Source organism: Otolemur garnettii, unplaced genomic scaffold, assembly GCF_000181295.1.
Source record: "Otolemur garnettii isolate 467f Iridium unplaced genomic scaffold, OtoGar3 scaffold00077, whole genome shotgun sequence".
Classification (NCBI taxonomy): domain Eukaryota; kingdom Metazoa; phylum Chordata; class Mammalia; order Primates; family Galagidae; genus Otolemur; species Otolemur garnettii.
The window spans coordinates 3,726,532-3,749,790 of NW_003852472.1; the positions used below are offsets into that span (position 1 = coordinate 3,726,532).

The following is a 23,259-nucleotide window of genomic DNA, read 5'->3' on the forward strand; positions in this document are numbered from 1 at the left end:
GGCATAGCAGCTCACAGCAACCTCCAACTCCTGGGCTCAAGCGAGTCTCCTGCCTCCGCCTCCCAAGTAGCTGAGACCACAGGCGCCCGCCACAATGCCCGACTATTTTTTGGTTGCAGCCATCATTGTTGTTTGGCGCGTCCGGACTGGATTCAAACCCACCACCTTAGGTGTATGTGGCTGGCACCTTAGCCGCTTGAGCCATAGGCGCCAAGCTGATATGTGAATTATTTAACAAATAGAAAAAAGTAAATGAAAATAAGAGAAGTATCATGATTAAGGCCTCTCCAAATGGGAACGCAGGCTGAGGGTATTTAAAAAGCACCTTGCTCACAGGAGGTGTTCAACAAAACATGCTCCTCCTTGGTCGCTCTAATTCTCAGCTGGGTAAGGTAGTGCTTGGCAGGTGGAGAGGGGTCACCAGAACACACAGAGAGAATGAAACAGTTTTTGCTGACTAGAATTCTAGCTGACAAGCAGGCAGGAGGGCCAGGCCAGCACTGACTTTGGGGGTCCAGCTGAGCCCCTGAGGGGAGAGAAGCACTTACCTAGGAATCCCTCCTCATCAACAATGATGGTATAATCCTCCGGGGTCTCAGTCAGACTGAAGAACTTGCACCTGGGTGGACAGACAGACACAGGATAGCTCGTTAGTCTTGGCAGGCCCCTGGGGCAGCTGCCCACTGTGACCCAGGGGCAGATGTCTCAGTTTACTGAGAGCTCTGATCCCAGTTGCTGGGTGACCTTAAATAAGTTGCAAGCCTCTTCTGACATGTGTCTCCAGTTGACTCAGGAGGTGGCAGAGAGGCATAGAAATGCTGATTGAACTCTCTGTACTTCCCAATCTTTGGGCATCCCTGATCCAGCCAGCCCTTAAGATCCTGCCAGCTCAAGAGTCTTAGAGGATCACACTTTTTCTTAGAGGGAGGATCACAGCTCACTGGAACCTTGAACTCCTGGGCTCAGGTAATCCTTCTACCTCAGCCTTCACAGTAGCTGTGACTTACAGGTGCCCACCATATATCTGTCCAATTTTTCTTATTTATTTATTTTTTTTTAAGAGAAAAGGTCTTGCTCTGTTGCCCAGGCTGGTCTTGAATTCCTGGCCTCAAGCAACTCTCCTGCTTTGGCCTCCCAAAGTGCTTGGATTACAGACATGAGCCCCTGTGCCCAGCCAACTTGACCTTAAAGAAAAGGCCTCAGTGAGGGACTTCTTTTCTCCCAGAAGGGAACAGGGCATTCTACTCCACCAACAGCACACACGTGTCAATTTCCCTTTAGCTCTTTGGTTTTCAAATTACAACTCTGTCCCTGCCTGTCCCATAACCCAATCTGCATGTACTGTCTGAAAATGAAATCTATAATTGCTTTGTGGACAACAGTGATTTAATAAGCAGCAAGTACTAGTCAGGCCTCGCCCCTGCCTAGGGCCCCTCATGCCTCCGATGACCCCAATCACAAGAATGCTTTGAGCAGGTACTCTCTGGGTGGGGTGGGCCTACCCAGCTGTCCTAGAGAGTCCTTTGAAGGCCAGCAGTCATGGCATTTGCTTCTTGTGCCCTCGGCCAAGAGGGACACTCCCAAAATAGACCACACAAATTATTCTGGAGGGCATAAACACCAGCAGAAGGCAACAGTGACCTGTGTGTAAATGCAGTATAAATATGCTGTTGAAGTGACCTGTCTCCTGAGGTTTAGCTACTCTGTGGACCTGCCAGCTGCTGGAAATCCATCTTGAAATGTGTCTTGGCTCAGGCAGGCTTTGGGGAGAGCAGATCAGCCAAGGGACCTGCCACTATGGCTCTCAGGAGTCAGCCCCAGATGACTCTTTTCCCATGTTCTCCATGTCTGTAAGCCTCTCCCTGTCTCACCTCTCAAGTCACTCTGAGATCTGTTTTCTCCTCTCTCTACATCTTCACCAATGATGGACTCCTGCCTGGAAAGTGGTCCCAACCTCCTGCCTCCCTTCCTCTTCCACTCTTGGTCTTCCCCACTGGCCTCCCAATCTCATGCCTACTAAGGCTGACAAATGTTCTTTCCAACGCCCAGTATATCCTTCTCCTTTTGTTGGTCAGAGACTTCCCAGCTATCCTTCAGGACCAAATTTCAACATCCTCTGGGGTAAAACTTTTCCTGATTGTCACCAGCTGGCCTTTCCCTCATTTCCTACCGTAGGTGATCATCCTTGACAGCCTACAGCCTAACACCATGTCTATGAGAGGAATTTCAGGCCACTGTGGACAACAGGGTGGGTGGCACATCACAACTTCTGGGGGAATTTCATTTCATAGTCTATGTGAAGTACACCCTTAGACTTGGGCAGTGTACAATTTGTGCAACTGTTGTGATGGTCCTGAGTGTATCCCAAGATCTATTACAAATGATCCTCAGTAGGCCTGCTTCCTTCAGTAGACCATAGCTCTTACAGGCAAGGACAGTGAGTTCTCTGTATGCACGTCTAAAACCTGACACCGGCTGGGCCCAGTCAACACTCAATGACAGATGAACAATGGGGTGGACTGTGTCCATACACCCACCTTCCAAGCCAGAGAAGCTCTGACCAGAATAAACACTGCTGTCCACATGTGGCATAACCTTGACTTTCCCCTCCTTTCGAAGAGGTTAAGGTCTCCACTCCCCACTCTGCTCTCTCTAAGGAGTCATGGCTGGGTCCACACCCAGATGCTGGGCCATGGTATTTGTAGCCTCTCTATACTCTGTCTACAAAGAGCTAGAAAGAGGACCAAAACCCGGACATTACTCAGTCTGGGGGTAAGTACTCTGAGGAAACCTAAAGTGAAGATTATTTCCCTTCTAGATGCCCTCATGGTACTTAAGAATATGACACAAAGACCCCCTGCATAGCCAGGGCTCAGTAAAGGTTGCCTGCACATGAAATCCTATGTAGAAGATCAGGGCAGAGGGAGGTGGGAGTTGGCTTTGAGGGGGTCAGACCCAGAAAATGCCCTTTCCTACAGGGTCACAATGTCCTGTGCCAGCCAGACCCTGCCAAAGTTGCCTGCTAGCTCACTACAGAGCAAGCCCAGACATTTGCCAACAAAAGCTGGCTCTGAAAGCTCAGAGCCCCCACTACCCAAATGACCTGTCCACCTGAACCAGAGAGGCTCTGCAAACAGGTCTCAGAACAGGCATCTTGGACAATACACTACTTATTCTCATGTCTTCATTCAAGTAGGTTCTCAACCAGTCCACCTGGAATGACAGCACCAGCCTGGAAAGCCAGGGGGTATTTCTGGACCCTAACGGTGGCCCATTCAGTTTTTAATATGGGAGGTTGGCTACATTTTCTGTAGCCTGTCACAGTGAGGTGGAGGAGGGGCCAGAGTAGTCTGACCTATCCCTGCTGGCCAACTGCTGGCCGCCTCCCAGCTGAGGTTTTTCTGTTGTGGCTCACAGGGGCCCATTAAAACACACAGCCAGTGACAGTAGTGCTTTGGGGCTGCCAGGCTTTCCTTCCCAAAGGAGAAACCAGGCGGATGGTATGTGTCAGGCTTTGTTCTCTTAACGAGTCACACTTTTTTCATCTGTTTCTCCTGGGTCTCCAATAGGTTCCTTGTATTATTTACATTTTATTTCTACTGTCTTTAGCAACTAGGAGCTGCCCTTTCATGTTTTAGTTAGAAAAAAGCCCTAAATTGGGTCTGTAAATCGAAGGGCAATCCTGAACAGGGGTTTCTTCTGTAGTAAAACAGAAAATAAAACGTGCTTCAGTGTCATGAGCAACCAGGAGACTCGAATCAGGCAGTGTGGATGATGGCATCTGCCAAGTTCTAGGCTGATGTGCAGAGGCAGGACTATGAAGGTAGCTGGCAGGGCAGAAGAAACCAGAAAGGTCTGGAGAAAGCCCCAGGCTCCCTCCAGGGAGTGCTTACCCCTGGCAGACAGGAGCGCACCTCTGCAAGATGCCTCTTAGTGCAAAAGAATCATCAATTTGGGGGCTCCCCGTTCTTGTGGGCCCCCACTTCCACGGAAAGGCCAAAGTCCTGTCCCAGGGAGTTTGTACCAGCTTCTCAGTTTCCAGCAATGATAGTATCTGTCAGTCCTGAGATTATTCACTTCCAGGTTTGAGTCTGCGCATAAGCTACCTATCCCTGGATGACGAAGCTGCATCTGCCTGGCACAGAGCATGGGGTGGGGTCCGCAACCAGTGCGGACTGAATCAATGTATAGTAAGTAATAGAATCAGTCCCATTTGACAGGTAGGAAAGCTCTGTCTGAAGCTCTGTCAGGTTAAAGTGGCTTTTGCCTGGGGTCCACTGGGCCCTGCAGAGCTGCCTCGATGGTGGGGGCCTCCTGTAGGCAGTAGGGCAGGGGGCTTGTGGCCGAAGCCCATGACTCAGCTTCTCCACTTGGAGACACCCACCCTTTACAGACGTGTAACAGGAGACATGACACGAGGATACATAACAGCCTGTTCTCAGTAACAAAAACCTGGCCACAGCCCAGACACCCATCAGCAGGAGAGGACGTGAATAATGGCAGAATGTTACCGGCAGACAACACCAATGGTCTGTGGTGACACGCAGAGAAACAAACGAGTCTCTGTGATATAACAATCCTGTGGATGGAAAAACAAGTTCCCACATGCTGTGTATGGCATGGTACCCTTTTTACAGAGTTAAAAGCAGCTACAGTTTAAAAAAACTTACACCTCTAAGGACTCCATAGAGTTGCAACCCAACTACATACAAAGGCTGAAAGTTACCCTGGATGGGAAAGGGGAGAGAGTGGAACAAGGGACTTTCTGGTTAAATGCAGGCTACTGTTTGATCGGACTTTGGGTCCGAATGCATTATCAATGTGAATTAGAGAAATAAATAAAAGCAGGCCAGGCAAGGGCCCATGAGGGGTGGGGGTTAGACCCTGAGCTTAGGTCCTCCTGGGCCCAGAGTGAGGACAGCTGCAGTTGTGTCCTGGATGGGGCCAGAATCTGGGCTGAACGGGCAGGAAGTGGCCTGGGGCTACAGCTCCCTGCCCCTAGCTCCTGCCTGGCTCATCCAGTTTGAGGGTCACTATGGCTTCACAAATGTATTTTCCCTTTCCAACTTGTTCCCCAGAGCACAGTGCAGCCTTCCTCTGTTCCTCTGACGGTCCTAGGGGTGTGTGTGAGTGAATGCTCTAGGAGCAATGCTTTGGAGCAAGGGGGCCTCGGTTGGAGCCCCGTTTCTGGCACCAGTTCCGTGGCTTTGGACATTTGTGCAGCCCTGAGTCTGTTCCCCAACCCTTGAGGGGGGCACACCACCTGCCCTTGGGGCCCGGGTGGGCAATCAGCATCCCTTTGTAGATGAAAAGTTCCAGGCCCTCTGTGGCTGCTTTATAAACAGCATCCACTTCTTTCGGTCCATTCCACCCAGAGTTTGATGATGGCAGGATCTTTCCCTGGTTTTCTCCTGACGTAACTGCAAGCTCATTCGATCTTTTATGTTCCTCATACTGCAGCTGAAAACACACAAGACACACAACCTCTGACCTTTCTAAGAATGCAGACAGCTTTTTGTCAACACACTGAAAAGGACAATGGAAATACTTGACCCTAAAGCAATGTGCTGTCCTGCTAGTTCCCCTGAGGCCCCAAGTCTCTGACACTATTGACGGGGAAGAACACTCAGCAGAGGACCTGCTATCATAGGACTCTGGGGCCACGCTGGGGCACTGCCTACGATTGTTGTTCCATTGCCTGGCAACTCTGAATGGCCCTGGTTTCCTGGATCTCTCCCCCATCCTGTGTCCACCACCTGCCCAACTGGATGTGCTGCTGGTCTGCGGAGCAGGGTGTTCTCAGGGACTCCTGGCTCATCCCATCCTTAGAAGATCCATGTCTACCACCAATGTCCTCACCAATGAACTCCAGTTCAAAATCCCCCAGGACCTGACCCCTGCCCATGCTTGCCCACTCTCGGGTTCTGGAATGCTTTTCACTCCAACCTGCACCCCAGATTTCCTAAAATACAGGCCGACTGGTGAGTGCCCCTCTCATGATCCCACCCTTTCTAGCCTCAGGAAAACAAACTTCCCCTTCCCTGACTTGTCCAGTGCCTCTGGGCAGCAGGTCTCATACTTGGCTTCTGTGTCTTAGCAACAAACAGGCTCAAATTTCTTCCATCCTAAAAAGAGTCTTCCCTAGTCCCCATCTCCTCCTCCTCAGGCCACCAACTTCCCTTAAGCTGCTGTTACTGGGCTGGCCCTCAGCTCCCCAGTGCTTCCTACTCTGCTGGCCAGTGTCTCCCACCACCAACCCTATAGTCCCTCCCCCATGCCTACTCGTCCCTGACCCCAGGATGGACCCAACAAGCTGGCCAAGGCCTCCCTGGAAACTGGACTCTCTCCCATAGGCTCTCCTGCAATGCCACGACAGGGATACTCCGCTTTCCTTCCTGCAGCAGCTGCCTCCCCCACCTCCTGCTCCCCTACATCTCCTCCCCAGGTTCCCACTCCAGTGGGGCTACCCACTGGGGCCCGGGCACTCCTTTCAGACTTGTACTTCACTGTCCATGTACCAGTTTCCACCATGTTGGTGGCTTGTTTCTCCCATTAACTCTCTGAGAGAGGAATAGCTGTTCCCATTTCACAGATGAGAAGCCTAAGGCCTGGGGAGGCTGAGCAACCTGAACCCAGCTGGCTCTTTAAGAGCTGCTGGCTTGTGCCCTCCTCCTGACAGGATAAAACAGAACAGCACACCAGTCACTGGACTTTAAAAACCCATAGTTGTTGCCCCTTGGGCTTGGCCTAGAGCCAACCCCTAGGGCAGGGCCAAGGCCCAGGGCCCAGAAGAGTAGCTGAGTCATCTCTGAGAAGAACATTCCCATCTTCAATTGCTGTGGCTGCCTGTGGTGGACGCCCGGCTGACACTGGTAACTCAATCTGTTTACTCTCAGATTCCTAACCCAGGCCCTTGCATGGCCTCTCCCCGGGCATCCGGGGCGATGAGCCCATCACAGCCCTGTCCCAGCCACAGCCCTCAAACCTGAGGGCAGAAGGAGAGAAGGTGGGACAAGGAGGGTCACTTACAGGTAAACTTGCCTAGCACAACACACTCTAGATGTCAGATTTAAAAACCAGAGGGAAGAGAACTCCTAGTGTTTTTTGTTAAATCTGTGGCAGTTTACCACGGGTTTCCCAGCAAAACCACCAAAGAGGGACCTTCATGGAAGCACCCAGACAGGGAAGTGGGGCAGGAGGAAGCCCAGAATCAAGACTGGAAGGCCCTTCTCTGCTGTCTGCTCCAGCAATGGAATCTCAGATACTGGCCCAGCCTCCAGTTGCATACCGCGAGGTCTGGGAGCTCACTCCTTTCTGAGGCAATTCTTTCCACCCTGGGGTAGCTGATTTGGAGAAGCTCTACCTTGGCTAGTCATCTTCTCTCTCTCTCTCTCTTTTTGTTTTAAGAGATGGGCTCTCTTGTCATCCAGGCTGTGCAGTGGTATAATCATAGATCATTATAGCTGTGAACCCCTAGGTTCAAGTGATCCTCGCACTTCAGGATCCTGAGTTGCTAAGACTACAAGTGCGCGCCCAGTCTTTTTTTCTTTTTTTTTTAGAAAAGGGGTCCTGCTTGGTTGCTCAGGCTGCTGGTTGGTCTAATTCTGCCCTTTTGGGACCCACAGACAGTCATCTAACATGGGCACTCCAGCTGAGAATGGCTGTGTGTTTAAGCTGGGCACAAGAATGCACATTCCCCACAGTGCCAGCTGGAAGACGGCTAGGGACACCAACCATCTGTCCTGGTTTGAGCACCAAAAATCCTGCATCCCAGGAAACCCCTCAGTCCCAGGCAAACCTAGAAGAGACAGTCAGTCCCTGAAGATCTACAGTCCGCAGGCCTTCTCTTACAGTCTCGTGATCAGCATCATGAGAGGAAAGAATTTTAGCACTGAAGGGACCACCTTTATACCAAAACCAAGGTTCAGAGGAGGGATGTCTGCCGAGGTCACATGGTGCTCTTGTACCAGCTAGGACCCTTCGCCTGCAGCATGGTGACCCTGAACAGCCCACCTAGCTGGGCCAGCTTTCTTCCTGGTGGCAATCTCTGTGTGCTGCTCAGTTGACCACTCTCCCAGCCTGCCCTTCACCATGCCCTTCCAACCACCACCTGGGGACATCAGATCCAACCCCTGCTATCACTTCCTGGGTGTCCTGAGACCTCGCCCATATTCTCTCAACTGTGTAGATAACAGTGTTTCTCAAAAGCACAAATCTGATGATCTCACTCTTCAGGTCAAACACCTTCCCTGGCTCCCTACTACCACCAGGATAAAGCCAAAGACCTCAGCATGGCTTACAGGGCCCCATGGTTTAGGCTGTTTCTCTTTAGTCCCTACTTGGCCATGGTTGGGCCCCTCTTATACCCTTCACCTAGGATCCCCCTCACTTTGCTCCCCACCCTCTGGGTCTCAGTGTGGACACCTTCATGGACACCCTCAATGGGTACCCTCTTCTGCACCGCCTGCAACTTCCGTCTGACTGTGGGTGGCTGCTTAGTGAGGTGGCGCATGCAAGAGAGAGAGAGAGAGAGAAAGCGCGAGCGAGCGAGCCTGGCTGTTGAGTCACTGCTGAGTTCACCACCCCCTGCCTCAATGCTGGCTGTTGAGTGGGCAGGGACCAAAGCTGCCTTACACTGTGACCCTGGCCCCCAGCATTGGGTGAGCATTGCAGTATTTGCTATTGACTTTGCACCTGCCTTGGACTGCAGTGTGTGGGTATGGGGTGCTCCTAGCCTGGGGGTTCACTGGGGATGGCCAGGAGGGTGGTGTGGTAAGGTAGGGGGGCACATCCTTCACTGACTGTGGGACTTGGCCTGCTCCCTGTCCTGGCCTCAGTTTCTCTAGCTGCACAGCAAGATGACTGGCATGGCCAATCCCTCCGGACTCTCCAGGTCACTGTCCCATGCCTCTCTCAAGTCTAACTATGGAGAATGTGACAAAGGCAATGTCTCCTGAGGCAGGTAGGGCTCCTTCACCAGCTGAGGGGTCCATGGGTCCTCACACCTTCTAGTTCACCCACCCTCAGAAAAGGTATGTTGGTGGCCAGGTGCATTTTTTATGCACTATGAAGGCAAACCCATGAAAACTGAAGCAACGACCAATGTGTGACTGATCACCCATGTTAAGAAGGACCCAGAAAAAATGTCAATGATGCTTCCCAAATAGGCAGAATCACATACAGGCAAACAGGAGTGTGGGAGAGGGGAGAGGAGAGGGAGACTTTCTGAATTCTGGCAATGTCAGCTTCTGGGTCTTGCTAGGTGCTGGTTCCCTGGTGGGTTCAGCCTGTGACAAGGCACCAAGCCACACAGGTATGATCTGTGCATACCTGTGTGACTGTCACCCTTTATTACTAAAGGAGAAAAGCCCTCAGGGGCTAAGGCAGCTGGGAGGAGGCTGCATTTTCCAGTCCTTTCTTCCTATTTTTTCTTAGGCCACTTCTGGGTCAACGTCAAGCACACCTGTTGTGTGGTCTACTGGGAGATGGCCTCAGCCTCAGCCTCAGCTCAGGCTTCAGGGTGGGCCTCAAGGGACCCCAGAAGCCAAGGCTTTGAGAAGAGCCAGTATCCTGAGGCTGGAGGGAGAATTAATTCTAGAACATCACTGCGAGAATGCCAAGTACCAGTTCCTTTTTGTTTCTATTTATTTATTTATTTAGAGACAGAGTGTCACTATATCGCCCTCAGTAGAGTACCATGGCGTCACAGCTTACAGCAACCTCCAACTCTTGGTCTTAAGCAATTCTCTTGCCTCAGCCTCCCAAGTAGCTGGGATTACAAGCGTCCACCACAACGTCCGGCTAGTTTTTTGCTGTTGCAGTTGTTTAGCTGGCCCAGGGTGGGTTTGAACCCGCCACCTTCGGTGTATGTGGCTGGCGCCATAACCACTGTGCTACAGGAACCGAGCCTATTTATTTTCTATTTATTTTTTTTCTTTTACCAAGTTGTGATTTGACCAAGCACCAGTTCCTGAAGATGGTCTTCATTATAGGTAAGAAATGTTTTGCCCTTTTTTTTTTTTTTTTTTAGACAATATCTTACTCTGTTGCCAAGCTAGAGTACTGTAGCATTATAGCTCACAGCAACCTCAAACTCTTGGGCTCAAGCAATCTCTTGTCTCAGACTCCCAAGTAGCTGGGACTAAAGTGCCCACCACAATGCCTGGCTAATTTTTCTATTTTTAGCAGGCTGATCTCAAAATCCTGAGCTCAAGCAATCCACCTGCCTTATAGGTGTGAGCCACCACGCCCAGCTTAGAAATGTTTTTGATGGGATAAAACCTAAGCATGGACCATGAATCCTTATAGGTTTTTTTTTTACCCCAAACTCATTTTTTACAATTGTGGCATAACTTCTGATAATAAACATATAGATTTTAGGTGACTTTTGGCAAATGTACACCCCAATTAACCACCACCCTAATCAAGTACAGTGGACATTTCCATCACCACAGGGAGTCTTCTTTTTCCTTTTTCTGACAACCGGAAGTGGCCACTACTCCTCCTCCCATGGCCATGGAGTCATCATGAGCTTTATACTCAGGAAATCATACACATGAATATGATCATACACGTTTTACTTTGTGTCTGGGTTGTTTGGCTCAAAATGTTGGTTTTGAGAGCAATCCATTTTTTTTTATGTAGTTTGTAGCTGTTTTGAGTGCTGAATGTATACCTTTATGTATGTTTATTATGTTATAATATAGACTTATCCTTTCTCGTGTTGGTAGATGTGCGGTTGTTTCTAGACGTGGCTTTTATCACTAAAGCTGCTATGCTCCTTCGCACACACCTCAAGTCTGCGTAAGTGCGCTGGAGCCCTGCCCCTGCCCCTGCCCCTGAAGCAGGTGCTGCAGCTGCTCAGGAGCATCCTGCATAGAGGCTGAGTTCTGGTGAGCCAGGGTAGGGGCTTGGGCAGGACAAGGGTGCACATCGCCACCATGGTGTGAACTGCGGCAAGGCTGCGAGACCAGGGTTTGGCTAGAGGTACCGTGGGCCTCCTCTGGATGGGGTACCCAGGGAAGGGCTCCAAGGAAGAGTTCCGGGAAGGGGAAGTAGTGCACACCAGGGACACCCTGAAGGAGAGGGTCCTCCAACTCAAGGACGAGAAATACCTTGTGGCAGTGTGGCTGAATATATAGCAAAGGAAACCCAGTGTATCTTCCTGCACCTTGCAATGCAATGCTGAGTGAAAAACAAGTGAACCTCAGACCACGCATAGCCAGACACCTTTTCACACATATAAATGGGATGAAACCTGGCTGCGAAAATCAAGGAAAGATACACATGGGGAGACAACAGTCGCCAATGTCATGGTTTGTGCTGGAGACACTGTAATTCAAACTATAAACTCACACACAATAAAAGCAGGATCAGTAAGTATGTCGTGAACTGAGGATTATGAGTAATCAGATTCTGCACACCTGAGTCCATATAAAAGAAGGGTCTGAATGTTTGAAGGCGGGTGACAGCAGATCTGATCTGTTTTGAGCAGCTCATTGGCTGCATGGAGGACAAGTTGTTCTTGTGGCTCACAGAGGAAGGAACTGTTCAGTCTCTAAACACCCCGCTCTGCTCCTGACCTGGCCCTGTATTCTCTCAGGTGGGGACTGGCCCACAAAGAGATAAACTTATTAGGGGAACTGGCTCATACGATTATGGCGGCTAAGAAGTCCCACGACAGACCACCTGCAAACTGGAGACCCGGGAAGCTGGTATAGTGGCTCAGTCCAAGTTCAAGGCCTCAGAACCCCAGGGGCTGCTGGTGTAAGTCTCAGAGCTCTGAGTTCTGATATCCACGGGTAGGAGGAGGAGGATGTTTCAGCTCTAGAAGACAGTGAGAGCAAATTCACCTTTCCTCTTCCTTTTTTGTTCTATCCAAGCCCTCAGACAAACTAGATGGTGCCTGTCCACAATGAGGGTAGGTTTTCCTTAGTCCATTGATTCAAACGCCAATCTTTTCCAGAAACACCCGCACAGATATACCCAGGAATAACGTTTTACCTATCTGTATATCACTTAATCCATTCCACCTGACACCTAGAATTAACCACCATAGCTCCATCTACTGTGGTCCACAGAGGGGACACTAGGGGATGCTGGGATGTGTGACCTAGAAACTGGAGCCCATGAGGCTGGCCACGTCAAAGATGACATGTAGGGCAGCCCCTGCGCCCTACAGGTGGGAACCTAGAAGGATGACCAAGGCATCAAAAGAAGGTATCCCAGCCATCAGTGCCATCACATACAAAGTCAGCAGTGCTTGCCAGAGCTCTCCCAGGAATGGGGGGTCAGGACACAAGTATGCTTGTGTTTCCACAGGGGGCAGGACCCCCATCAAGGAAGAACCTGGAGATGTCCAGAGCAGGGTTTACAGCTCACCATCCTGCAAGAGGCAGGCAGCTGAGATACTTGGGTGAAGAGAACCAGGACCAAGACGTGCTTGGCATATTAAACACCTGGAAACAGTCTCCATTTTCACAAAGAAACATGGGGACCCTGCTGACCTATTTTTCATCTTTGCACTTTGGGAAAAAAACAGTACAGATATATTTTTCTATACTTAGGAAACAGGCCAGTACCAGCGTAATGACAAATGGGCCTAGTACCTGGTCTTAGTGTAGGGGGACAACTGTGAGTGGAAGGGACTGAGGCCACCTGTGATCCCCCAGCTAAGGGGGGGGGGGGCAGCTGCCACTTGGCTCCCATAAACTGATGCCATATGGGCTCTGGGATGCAAGATCTTCCGATTTTTCAAGAAAAGATGGGAAGCCAGATTTCTATGATCTTTCTCAATATTTAAATGCTGGTGTAAGTTTAAAAAAAAACATACCAGGTGGGCCAAAGAAAACACATCTGGCCCACAGACACCCCGCTTTCCTTTCCTGGTCCCCCAGAGGCTCAGTGTCTTGGGTCTGGGGGGCAGCTGATTTCCTGGATGGTAAAGAGTAGCTAGCATGTATTACCAATTGCTCATGGGGTAAGTGCCAAGAGTACCAAGGGGTCTGAGCTAAGGGCCTACAAGAGTCCTTCAGAGTCCAGAGTCCGGAGCAGGTTAAGCAAGATGCAAATCACACTCAATAGTAGTAGTCATGACCATCTGCCAGCTCTGGATGAAATATGAACAATGCAGGCCACTGACTTGGGAGCCTGCTACTCAGACTTGGCTGTGACCTGATTCCTTCCAAAATTCTCCTGCATCTAAGCTTATGGGCAACCCCACTGCAGGGCCTGTCCTGTCTAGCCCTGCCTCAAACCTGGGCATGTCCAGCCTCCCTGTTATACCTTCTGAAAGAGCCAGGAAGGAGTGTGAGCCTGGCTCCTCCACTCCCTACAGCAACGGGTCTGTACCTATTGTCCCCTGAGTCAAAGTGTGTGTCCTGTCATCACGGAATTGTGGTTCCAGCGCTATCAGGCCACTACCCTGTTCCTCACGGTTGTTGCTTGCTGGGGATGCAGATGGGGCGATGTGGGCTGTGGGAAGGTATGGGCAGTGGAGCAGATAAGCAAAGGGCAGTGCTGGGGTGCTGAGGGTTGCCAGACGGCTTTCTGGAGGTGGTGGTGCCTGAGCAGAAAGCTACAGAGACAAGATGTGAGTGGCTGGGACTTCAGAATAGAGCCTAGTGCAAGTTCCCGTCAGCGCAGGCCCACCCCACCCCACCCTGCCAACACGACTGCTTTGTCCACAAGCTCATGGCATCTGCCCCCCAGGGATGGCACATGTGGCCATGTGTTACCCGCTCCACCAAGCCCTGAGCCAGGACAGCCAAAATGAACCTGCACTTTCTCTCACTAAGCCCAAATAAAGCTCTCGGAGCAGTGCTGCCCCACAGAGCTGGAGGATGGATGCAGTCTGTGTCCACACTGTCCAGCAGGGCAGCCACCAGCCACATGTGGCTTTGAGCACTTGCTGTGTGGCCAGTGTGGCTGAGGAAACAATCTTTAAATATTAATTTAAATGCAAATAACTACACATGGCTGGAGGCTACTGATAGGTGCAGTTCTAGAACTTGTCAAGCTATTGCTTACTCATGTCTAGGCACCTAACCCCCTTGGCCTGTAGCTCCAGTCCTGGCCTGGCCACTGTGCTGCATTAACCCCGGCCACCAGCAGTGGGACCAATCAGGCACCACGCCTCTCACGGCTCCATAATGTTGGGAACGTCAAGCGTGAACAGCCGTTGGCACGAGCAGGATCTCAGTTTGACGCTCACATCACCTCTGCTTCTCCCTGCTTGATTAGCCCACAGGAGGAAAATTCCAGCATTTACCCCAAATGCTTTCAGTGAGCTCAGCCGTGGCCAGGATGACAGGCAGGAAAAGTGTGGTTGTGCCTATTGGCTGGTGGCTTATTTGTCTCTGTCTTCCTCCTCCCATTAGTAAGAGGAGCATGTGGAGGCTCAGGACACGATCCCATCAGTGGGAGGAGGGAGACTGGATGGGCCCGAAGCCTGTGCCCTTGCTACTGGTCCTCATGGCCAGGGACCCAGGAGGGCCAGGTGGTGTAGGGGGACACAGAGGACATGACTGCGCCTAACCCTCTGCCTTGGTCAGCTTAGGCTGCTGTGACAAAGTGCCAGAGACCTGGGGGCCTTAAACTACTGACGCTGATTCCCTGCAGTGCTGAGGGCCGCGACCCAGCACCAGGCGCAGCAGGGTGTGCTCAGGTGCAGGCGGCCAGTTCCTTGCCGTGTCTTCCCACGGCCCCTCCTCAGCACACTGTGTTGAGAGAGCGCGGAGCTCTCTGGTGTGTCGCCTCATAAGGACACTAGTCCTAGTACGCAGGGCCTGCCCTCATGTCCTCACTTCACTTCAATAACCCCCTCAGAGCCCTATCTCCGAATACAGCCACCCTGGAGATGAGGACCCCAACATGTGAACTTTAGGGGTACACACACACTTAGTCTGTAATGCCCTGAAGGTATTGTATGCCCCAAGAGAAAGTGACACTCAGGACATAGATAAAGGGCTGAAATGAATATGGAACAAATGAACATGAGTTCGTAACCTGAATGGAAGAGGAGGAAGCATCTAATGGAAGGGCAGAGGTAGAGGCTCGGGGGGCTCCCGGAGAGGGGCCAGCACGTTGGGCCCTGAGGGATAGGAAAGACCCTGCACAGCCACAGGCGTGGCGCTGAGAGAGCACATGGGTGGCAAGGGGACAAGAAGAGCCCATGCCCTCCCACACCCTTCCCCACGCCATCCCTGCTGATAGGTCCATTGTCACAGATGAAGGCCCAGCTGTCCAGACACAGCCATTAGTGAGCACCACTGAAGCAGCCCTTGAGCTGGCCAGCAGCCTGGCTCAGAGGGGTCTCCCTGCACCCCAGGAGTGTTGTGTGTCTCAACAAGTCCCTTCTTTTGGACTCAGTCCCAAATCCATGAAATTAAAAAGGTCCAGCCTAGAGTGGTCAAGTACCAGGGATTGAACATGCTCCCCTGCTTGACCAGGAAAGGCAATGCTTATCCCAAAAGGCCAAGAGAGAGGGAAGTGACCTTCTACCAGGCCTCCAGCCCTGCCCTTTTCATCCTGCTGCAGAGTGCTGCCCATCTGACCCTTCCCTTCAAGTGCACTGGAGACTGGGCCTCACCGCCTGTGAGCTGCCCCAGGTCAGGGCAGGGTCATTCTACTGCAGGGCTCGGCTCATTAACTAGACTGTGTCACCAGCCTTTGCTTCTTCCAAAGTGCTTGGACCACTGGCCTGGGGGTCGAGCTATGGCTGAAACCCTCCTGCAAACTCCCAGGCCAAACTGTCAAGTTACGTGCACTCCCCAAATAATGGTGACATTGACTGCGTGAGGTTGGGACTTGGGCCTAAAATCAACACAGACATGTCCAATGTTGCTAAAACTGAGGCTGAGAGAATAAGGGCTATGGGGGCTTTGGAGAGAAAGGGATTAAGCAATCAGAATATACAAATGTAAAAACACAACTTCTGCAAATTGAAGTTGGTTAAGTCACTACTACTATCTCCCTTTGGCTGTGGGCTGGTTCCTTATATGACTGGCCAGAATCCCAGAGGCCTGGCCCACAATAGTGCCATCCTTCTCCCTTTTTGTACCCCCAGAAGGTGGGTGATTGCAGAGGTAAACATTGGTGGTAGCAGTGATCAGCCTCTTCCAAAGCCCTCTCAGGGCCCAAGGGGCCAGAGGTGTCTACTTCCCTCCCGGGGTAGGAGGTGTTTTAGGTGCCTGGCACACTTCACTTCTGGGCCAGATGCAAATACCACACTCCTGGTGACCTGCAGGCCCAAGGGAGGTGACTGCTTGGGCCCAGCCCGTGGTGCTGCTAACACCCCACAGCCCAGCAGGTCTCAGGGCCTAGGAAGGGGCAGGCCCTTGTGGGGGGATCCAGCTCTGAGGCCAGGGAGACTGCTCTGCCACCACCTGCGTGCAGAGGGGATAGACGGGTGCCGGCCACAGAGATGAGCAAACACCCAGGTAGGAAAGCAAGTAAGAAGGGTTGCTGCTGTGGAGACAGAAGATTTTAAGATCCTCCAGCACAGTGGGAGATAAGAGGAATGGGGACATACAGCCCCAAATAAGAGGACATCAAACACCCCAGGGTGTGAGAGAGCCTGCATTCACACACATACACACACAAAGGTGGCCTTTTCACCACCAGCAAATACGCTCCCAAACGTGCAAGAAGAGGTCTGTGCACCAAGTTATGCATTGGAGCAGTAACTGCAAACACCACCAAAAAGGGCCGGGAACAAACATCCACCAGGGGGAGACAGGTTAGGATATCACAGTCTTGTTCCCTGTTCTGTGGAAAACACTGAAATGAATGTTAGCTGAAAAGGTTAAGGGGCAGAACACAAGCAGCGAGCACAGCTTAGTATCAGTTACATAAAGGGGAAAAAAGAGAGAAAATAACACACATTTGTGTGTACTTACAGAAAACATCACTAAGAATTCCCAGGAATCTGGCTATCTGTGGGGGCAGGAACTGAATGGATTGGAGGGGGCAGGAGTGTCTACTGGCACGTTGTCTGTGTACCTTTGGAATCTTGAACTATGTGAATTTATTTTCTATTCAAAAATTTAAAATGGAAAAAAAAGAAACAAAACAAAAAAAGAGGGGCAAGGAGGTCTTCCTGTAGGAGGCAGCAGGCCCGTGTGAATGTCAAAGGTGGGAGAGCAGGGTAAGAAAGGGCAGGCTGAGAATGAAAAAGGGTTGGTGATGGCGTCGGGTTTGACCTCAGCCTCACCATTTACCTGAACTGTGACCACAGCAGCCACCATCCTGTCCTTTTTCCAGCCCCAACTCTGGGTTCCAGCATATGGGTCACATGGGCCAAGTCGCTAAGCTTTTGCTTATGCTGTTCCTTCTTTTCAGAAGTCTCTTCCTGGGTGGTGCCCGTAACTCAGTGGGTAGGGTGCTGGCCACATACACCCAGGCTGACTGGTTCGGACCCAGCCCAGGCCAGCTAGATAACAATGACAACTGCAATAAAAAAAAAAATAGCCAGGTGTTGTGGTGAGCACCTGTAGTCCCAGCTATTTGGGAGGCTAAGGCAAGAGAATTGCTTAAGCCCTTGAGTTTGAGGTTGCTGTGCGCTGCGATGCCACGGGACTCTACCCAGTGCGACATACTGAGACTCTGTCTAAAAAAAAAAAAAAGGTTTCTTTCCTATCTTGATGCTTCAAGTCTGGCCCAACCCACCTCTCCTGGAGGTTCACCCAGACATTATGGTGCCTCCTCCCCTGAGTCTCCAGGGCTTTCCTCCCTTCATACTGTGGTGTCATTAAGAATTTACTGGGATGCCCAAACTGTCAACTCAGTCTATGCAGCAGTACTTGGTGCAGGGTGAGCACCAAGACACATCTGTGAACTAGTAGATTAGGAGGGAGTCTGAGGGGCCAAGGGCAACCACAGATAGAAAGTCCAGCTTCTACCTTCCCCAGACACCACTTAGGGGCCTGATTTCCCATTGTGAGTGATGGACAAGTCCTTGGGAACCAGAGGTACAGGACCTGCAGGCCACACACTTGCCTGAATTGCTCCCTCAGCCCTTCCCTGATTTGTCCCCACCTTCTGCAGGAGAAGGGACGAGGCTGCCCCCATGTGTGTGGGTATTCAGAGGTCCTGGCTCTTGAGAACAAGCACCCCTTGGGGCATTAACACAGGAGAAGTTGCTACAGGTTTTGACTGTTCATGGGACGTTTTATGAGCAGCCTGGCGCATGGGCAGTCTTCCAACTCCCACCTTCTCTCAGACTACACCTCAGGAAAGGGGTGCACGGGAATGAGTGACCAGAAGCACCCAGGCGGTATCTAAGTGCAGTGCACAGAACTCCGGGGGTTCTGGATTCAGGAACCTGCCAAAATGCTGAGATTTTCAAGATGTTGTAAGATGGCACCCATGTGGTGGTGAGCATTTGCTGACGAAGTAAACAGAAAGCTGACAGTGGCTCAAAGTTGTCAATCTGGAATAGCCCCCTGTGGCAAAAAGCAGTGCTAAGCTTGGTCTGTCAGTGATGCCACTGGACCCTTAGGCCATGGTTAGGAAGGTCCTATTACCATGGCCCTCTGCAGAGGGCGAAGTGAGTTTGGTAATGTGGCATCCCCACAGTCACCCAGCTGGTGAGGGCAGAGGTGGGGTAAGGACTGGGGCTGACCTGAGATCCCCTGATAATGGCTCTTGAAAGGGGCACAACTTTTGCTTCTGCCCTGACAAGGGGCTACAATCCCTGTCCCTCAGTGCCTCCTGGGCCACCCTGCAAGATGTGAGGAGCATGGTAGTTGGGAGCGGCTCTTTGGACAGCTGAGGCCAACGTCTTCACTTACTAAGTTATATGGGCTTGGCTTCCCCACCTGTAAATGTGGACAGTGACATAGCCCCCTCAGCTGATGAACACCCATGGGCATGGCATTGGGCCTGGCACACAGAAGCCTGAGTAAATACACGCCATCCTCACCAGCACCCTTGTCAATGGCAATGAGAGGACCAGGTAGGGACGTGGGGGTACTGGGGACCCTGGGGCCTTTCTTCCATGGATCCACATCAGAAGACATCCTCCCAAAGTGGGGGAGGTGGCAGCCATTGAGTTCTTCTGGATCAGCCAGTATTTCAGCTCTCCGGGATCACTGATAGGCTGAGGATCACAGCTGGGGGTGATGTGGCCCAGGCCCCCCCCCCCACCTCCAGAAGGCAAAGACATCCCACTTCTGGCTGGTAATGGTGCAAACCTCACCCCACCTCCTGAAAGAGCCTGGGCTAAACTCAATGTCAGGGGCTCTGGGGGAAGCTATATGCCTGCCTTGGAGCATAGGATGCTTCAGTCTCCACGCTGCGGAAACTGAGTGAGAATCCCATTGTGTAGTGCCTATTGTATTTGGGGTCTGAGTTCAGCCTTATATTATCTCTGTTAATCTTCAGATGAGAACTGGAGACCCAGAAAGACCAGTCACCTGCCCAGGGACACCATAGTAGGAATGGGAAAGGGGCCTGTCCTTGCCCTAGCAGGTGCCTGGAGGGGCCCATTCAAGCCCTGTCAAGAGTGCCTCTAGGGCAGTGGTTCTCAACCTTCCTAATGCTGCAGCCCTTTAATACAGTTCCTGTGGGTTGCAATGGGTTGAGAACTGCTGCTCTAGGGAGAGAGTCAGGGTGGGGTGGAGTGGGGTCGGGCCTGCAACTCCCAGGTACCCCGCTGAGGGCCTTATCAGCATGGGGCAGTCCCAAGGCTTGGGTGCCACCACCTTCTCTAGTTTTGTTGGAGAATGGTAAGTTGAACCACAGTGATTTGAACTGAGGGGCTCAGGAGGGAAATGGCCAGAGGGAAGCTGTAGGAATTGTGTTCCCAGGTAGGGAACTTGGAGGAAGATGGCAAGCACCACATGGGGACACAGGGGACATCCGGAATGTCCAAGCAACAATCAAGCAAGGCTGCCCAGTGGTGCAGAGAAGGGCCCCCAAGACTTTGCTCAGAGCAGAGAGATCACACCTTCTTAAAGGGCACAATGGCTCTTTGTTCCAAGAAGCTGCTCTTCCTGCCTGCCTAGCCCTGAAGTTCTCCAGTCTGTGTGCTATAGATTCTACCCCTCCACTAGCCTCCAGTTAGTCCATAACCAACCAAATAGCCTCCCCCTTCTCAGATAAAAAATCAGAATTTGGCTTTCCATCCTGGAGCCATCAGCCCTTCGGATGAGTTATAAGAGAACAGCCATCAGTGCTGCAGGAGCAGAACCTACCACCACCTTGTCACTTGCACCCAGTGTAGGGCACTTTCCTCAAGAAATATCTATTGAATTATACAAATAACCATTTCCCCAACTGTTGGACACCTAAGTAAGTCCTTGACATGAAACTCCCCTTTTAACTCTTACTACCCAGAGAAATGGGTATTATTATTCCCACTTTAAAGATGAGGACACTGAGCCTCTTGAAAAGTTGCCCAAGGTCACATAGCTGGTAAGTGGTTGAAATTTGGATTAAAAACAGGTTTTCCTGACTGTTAAGTGCACATCCCCTGAGAAATGGACCTTAGCATAAGCTCTTCCACCTCGAGTTACAGCGGAGAGTGGAACAGGGCACAGGCAGGCAGGAGACGGCAGCAGGGATGCCAGGCTAAACCCCAAATTGTTTTTGTCCACTGTGTGACTTGGGGCAAGTCACTGTAGCTGCCAGCTCAAGGGCCTGGGGCAGAAACCACCTCCCTCCTTATAGAGCTGTCCCAGGGTGTAGAGGGCTCTCAAGAAAGATCTGCTGAAGATGAACTTTGTTCTAAATCTATCCTATCAGTTACTGCATCTGTAGACTCGAGCTCTGAAGGAGAAAGACTGAACTTTGGGAACAAATTTCTACCTGCTCCAGAAGGGAGTGAATCCGGGGGGCTGGGGTGGGACAGGAATCAGAAAGAGGGCAGGTCTGGCACGGAGGCCAGTGAGTGTCCAGGAAGCCAGCTGTGCAGGGAAAACTAATTAACTCTACTGTGAAAATAAGCACCTACCTGCTGGCCCTGGGTGCAGGGCCTGTGCAAGACAGGAAGGCTGTCCCCTCTGGCCCTCCCCAGCAGAGCACCTTTTAAATCACTTGGGGGCCCCTCTCTGCATCTTAAGAACATGGAATCTGGAGCCTAAAGCTGCAGGTTCAAATCCCTCCTCCTCAGGCATGTGGGATGGTGTGGCTGCCCAAGTATAATATACCTACCCAGGAGAAATGCAAACAGATGTCCTCACAACAACTCCTACATGGCTATTCATAACAGTTATCATTCATAATAGCCCCAAAGTAGAAAGAATCCAAATGTCCATCAGCGGATAAATAAACAATTGTTGTGTGGTATATCCACACAATGAGAATACTACTCAGCCAAAAGGAGGAGTGAAGGGCTGATCCATGCTGCACAGGCAGGAACCCGAAAATATCACGCTAAGTAAAAGCAGTTGACACAAGGACCATGCTTTAGAGGAGTCCGTCTATATAACATGTAGCAAATGGCCAAACCCAGAGAGAAAGGAACTAGATCAGTGTTGCCAGGGGCTGGGGCTGGGGTGGGAAATGGGAAGGACTGCTTGCTTAATGGCTTTTTTTTTTTTTTTAAGCGATGAAGATTTTCTGGAATTAGGTAGTGGCTATGGTTGTACAACTCTGTAGGGATACTAGAAGTCACTGAAATATAAACTTTAAAAGGGTGAATTGTACAGCATGTGAATTATATCTTGACAGAGCTACTATCCAAAAAAAATCTTCATTCTTCACTCTTCACTGGTTTTTGTGATCTTGGGCAGGTTACTGGAGTGTTAGTGCCTTGGTTTCCTCATCTATAAAATGGGGTCAGTTATTGTGCCTACTGATAAGGGCGGTGTGAAGATAACATGAGTCAACGCACAACAAGGCCTGAGTGGCTGCCCTGGCCCACCGCCCTCCGCTCCCCACACCTCCCCAGCTCCGAACCTCGTGTTTTTAAATTGTGGCAAAATAGACACAAAATTTGCCACTGCTGCCATTTTTAGGTGTACAGTTCAGTGGCACTAAATACATTCGCTCTGTTGTGCAACCATCATCAGTTCTCTCCATCTTGCACAACGGAAGTTCTGTCCCAATAAGAAAAAACTCCTCATCCTCCATCCCCCAACCCTTGGCAGCAACTTTCATTATTCTACTTTCTGTCTCTGTGAATCTGACTCCTGGGGGGTGAAGGTGGGAGTGGGGTGTATGTGTGTCCTCATAGTAGAATCAAATAGCATTTATCCTTTTGCGATTGCATTATTTCTCTGAGAATGACGTCCTCAAGGTTCATCCACGTTGTAGCACAGGTCAGAATTTCCTTTCCTGTTAAGGGTGAATAATATTCCATTATAATGTAAACTATGCCATAGTTTATCTCTTCATTCACTGATGGACATTTGAGTTGCTTGCACTTTTTGACTATTGTGAACAATGCCGTGAATGGGGGTGTGTGAGTATCGCTTGGAGTCCTTGCTTTCAACTGCTTTGGGTAGATACTCAGAAGTGGAGGGACCTGCCTCAGCACATGGTAATTCTAGTTTTAATTTTTTTTGAGGACCCACCATACTGTTTTCTGTAGCAGCTGCACCATTTTATGTGTACATTCCCATCAACAGTACACAAGGGTTCCAATTTGTCCATATCCACGACAACACTTGTTTACTGTTTTCTTAATTTTTTTTTACAATAGCCATCCTAATGGCTCTGAGAGGTGCCTCTCTGCACAGGCAGCCTCCCCCACTGGCCGCAGTCTTTGTGTGGCTGGCTCCTGCCTGTCATCTGGCCTCAGCTCAGATGTTACCTCAATGATCTGACCCTCAAAAATGGACCACTGCTCCTACCCACCTCTCACTTTCCTGTATTTGTGACTTCACTGCTCTCTGATTATCTTCTCATTTTTTAATTTTCCTTCTTCTCTAATAAGATGGTAAGCCCCATAAGCTCAGGAACTCTGACTTGGTCCCTCCCAGGACCTCCAAGAGGAGGACAGGGTCTCAGGAAACATCAGATAAAAATGTCAGGGCCATGATTTAAAAACTTCAATTTGTTCCAAAGCTCATGTTAGTCTTGAAGCTATGGGCCACAGCAATCACAGGTGACCCATGCAGCACCAAGAGGGTGGTTACTTGACAATGAGAAAAAGTGTACGAACCACTGTCACTAGAACTGTAGGGTGCAGAGGCAAACAGCCTTTATACCTCTAAGACTGGGAAGCATCACTGTCTTAGAGAACGACTGGTGTAAATGAAGACTCCAAGTTTCAAAAATTTAACTTTTCTTGGAGATAGAGTCTTGCTCTGTCAC

The 23,259-nt window shown here is 50.7% G+C and overlaps 1 protein-coding gene across 1 annotated transcript in view; it reads right to left on the reverse strand.

Annotated features, from left to right (window-relative positions):
- The window catches only part of CASTOR2 (cytosolic arginine sensor for mTORC1 subunit 2), a 45,344-nt gene that overhangs the window by 12,643 nt on the left and 9,442 nt on the right, over positions 1-23,259 (reverse strand). Inside the window, exon 2 of the mRNA XM_003794207.2 lies at positions 549-619. Coding sequence (XP_003794255.1) covers positions 549-619 — 71 coding nt within the window. The remainder of the gene's footprint in view (positions 1-548; positions 620-23,259) is intronic.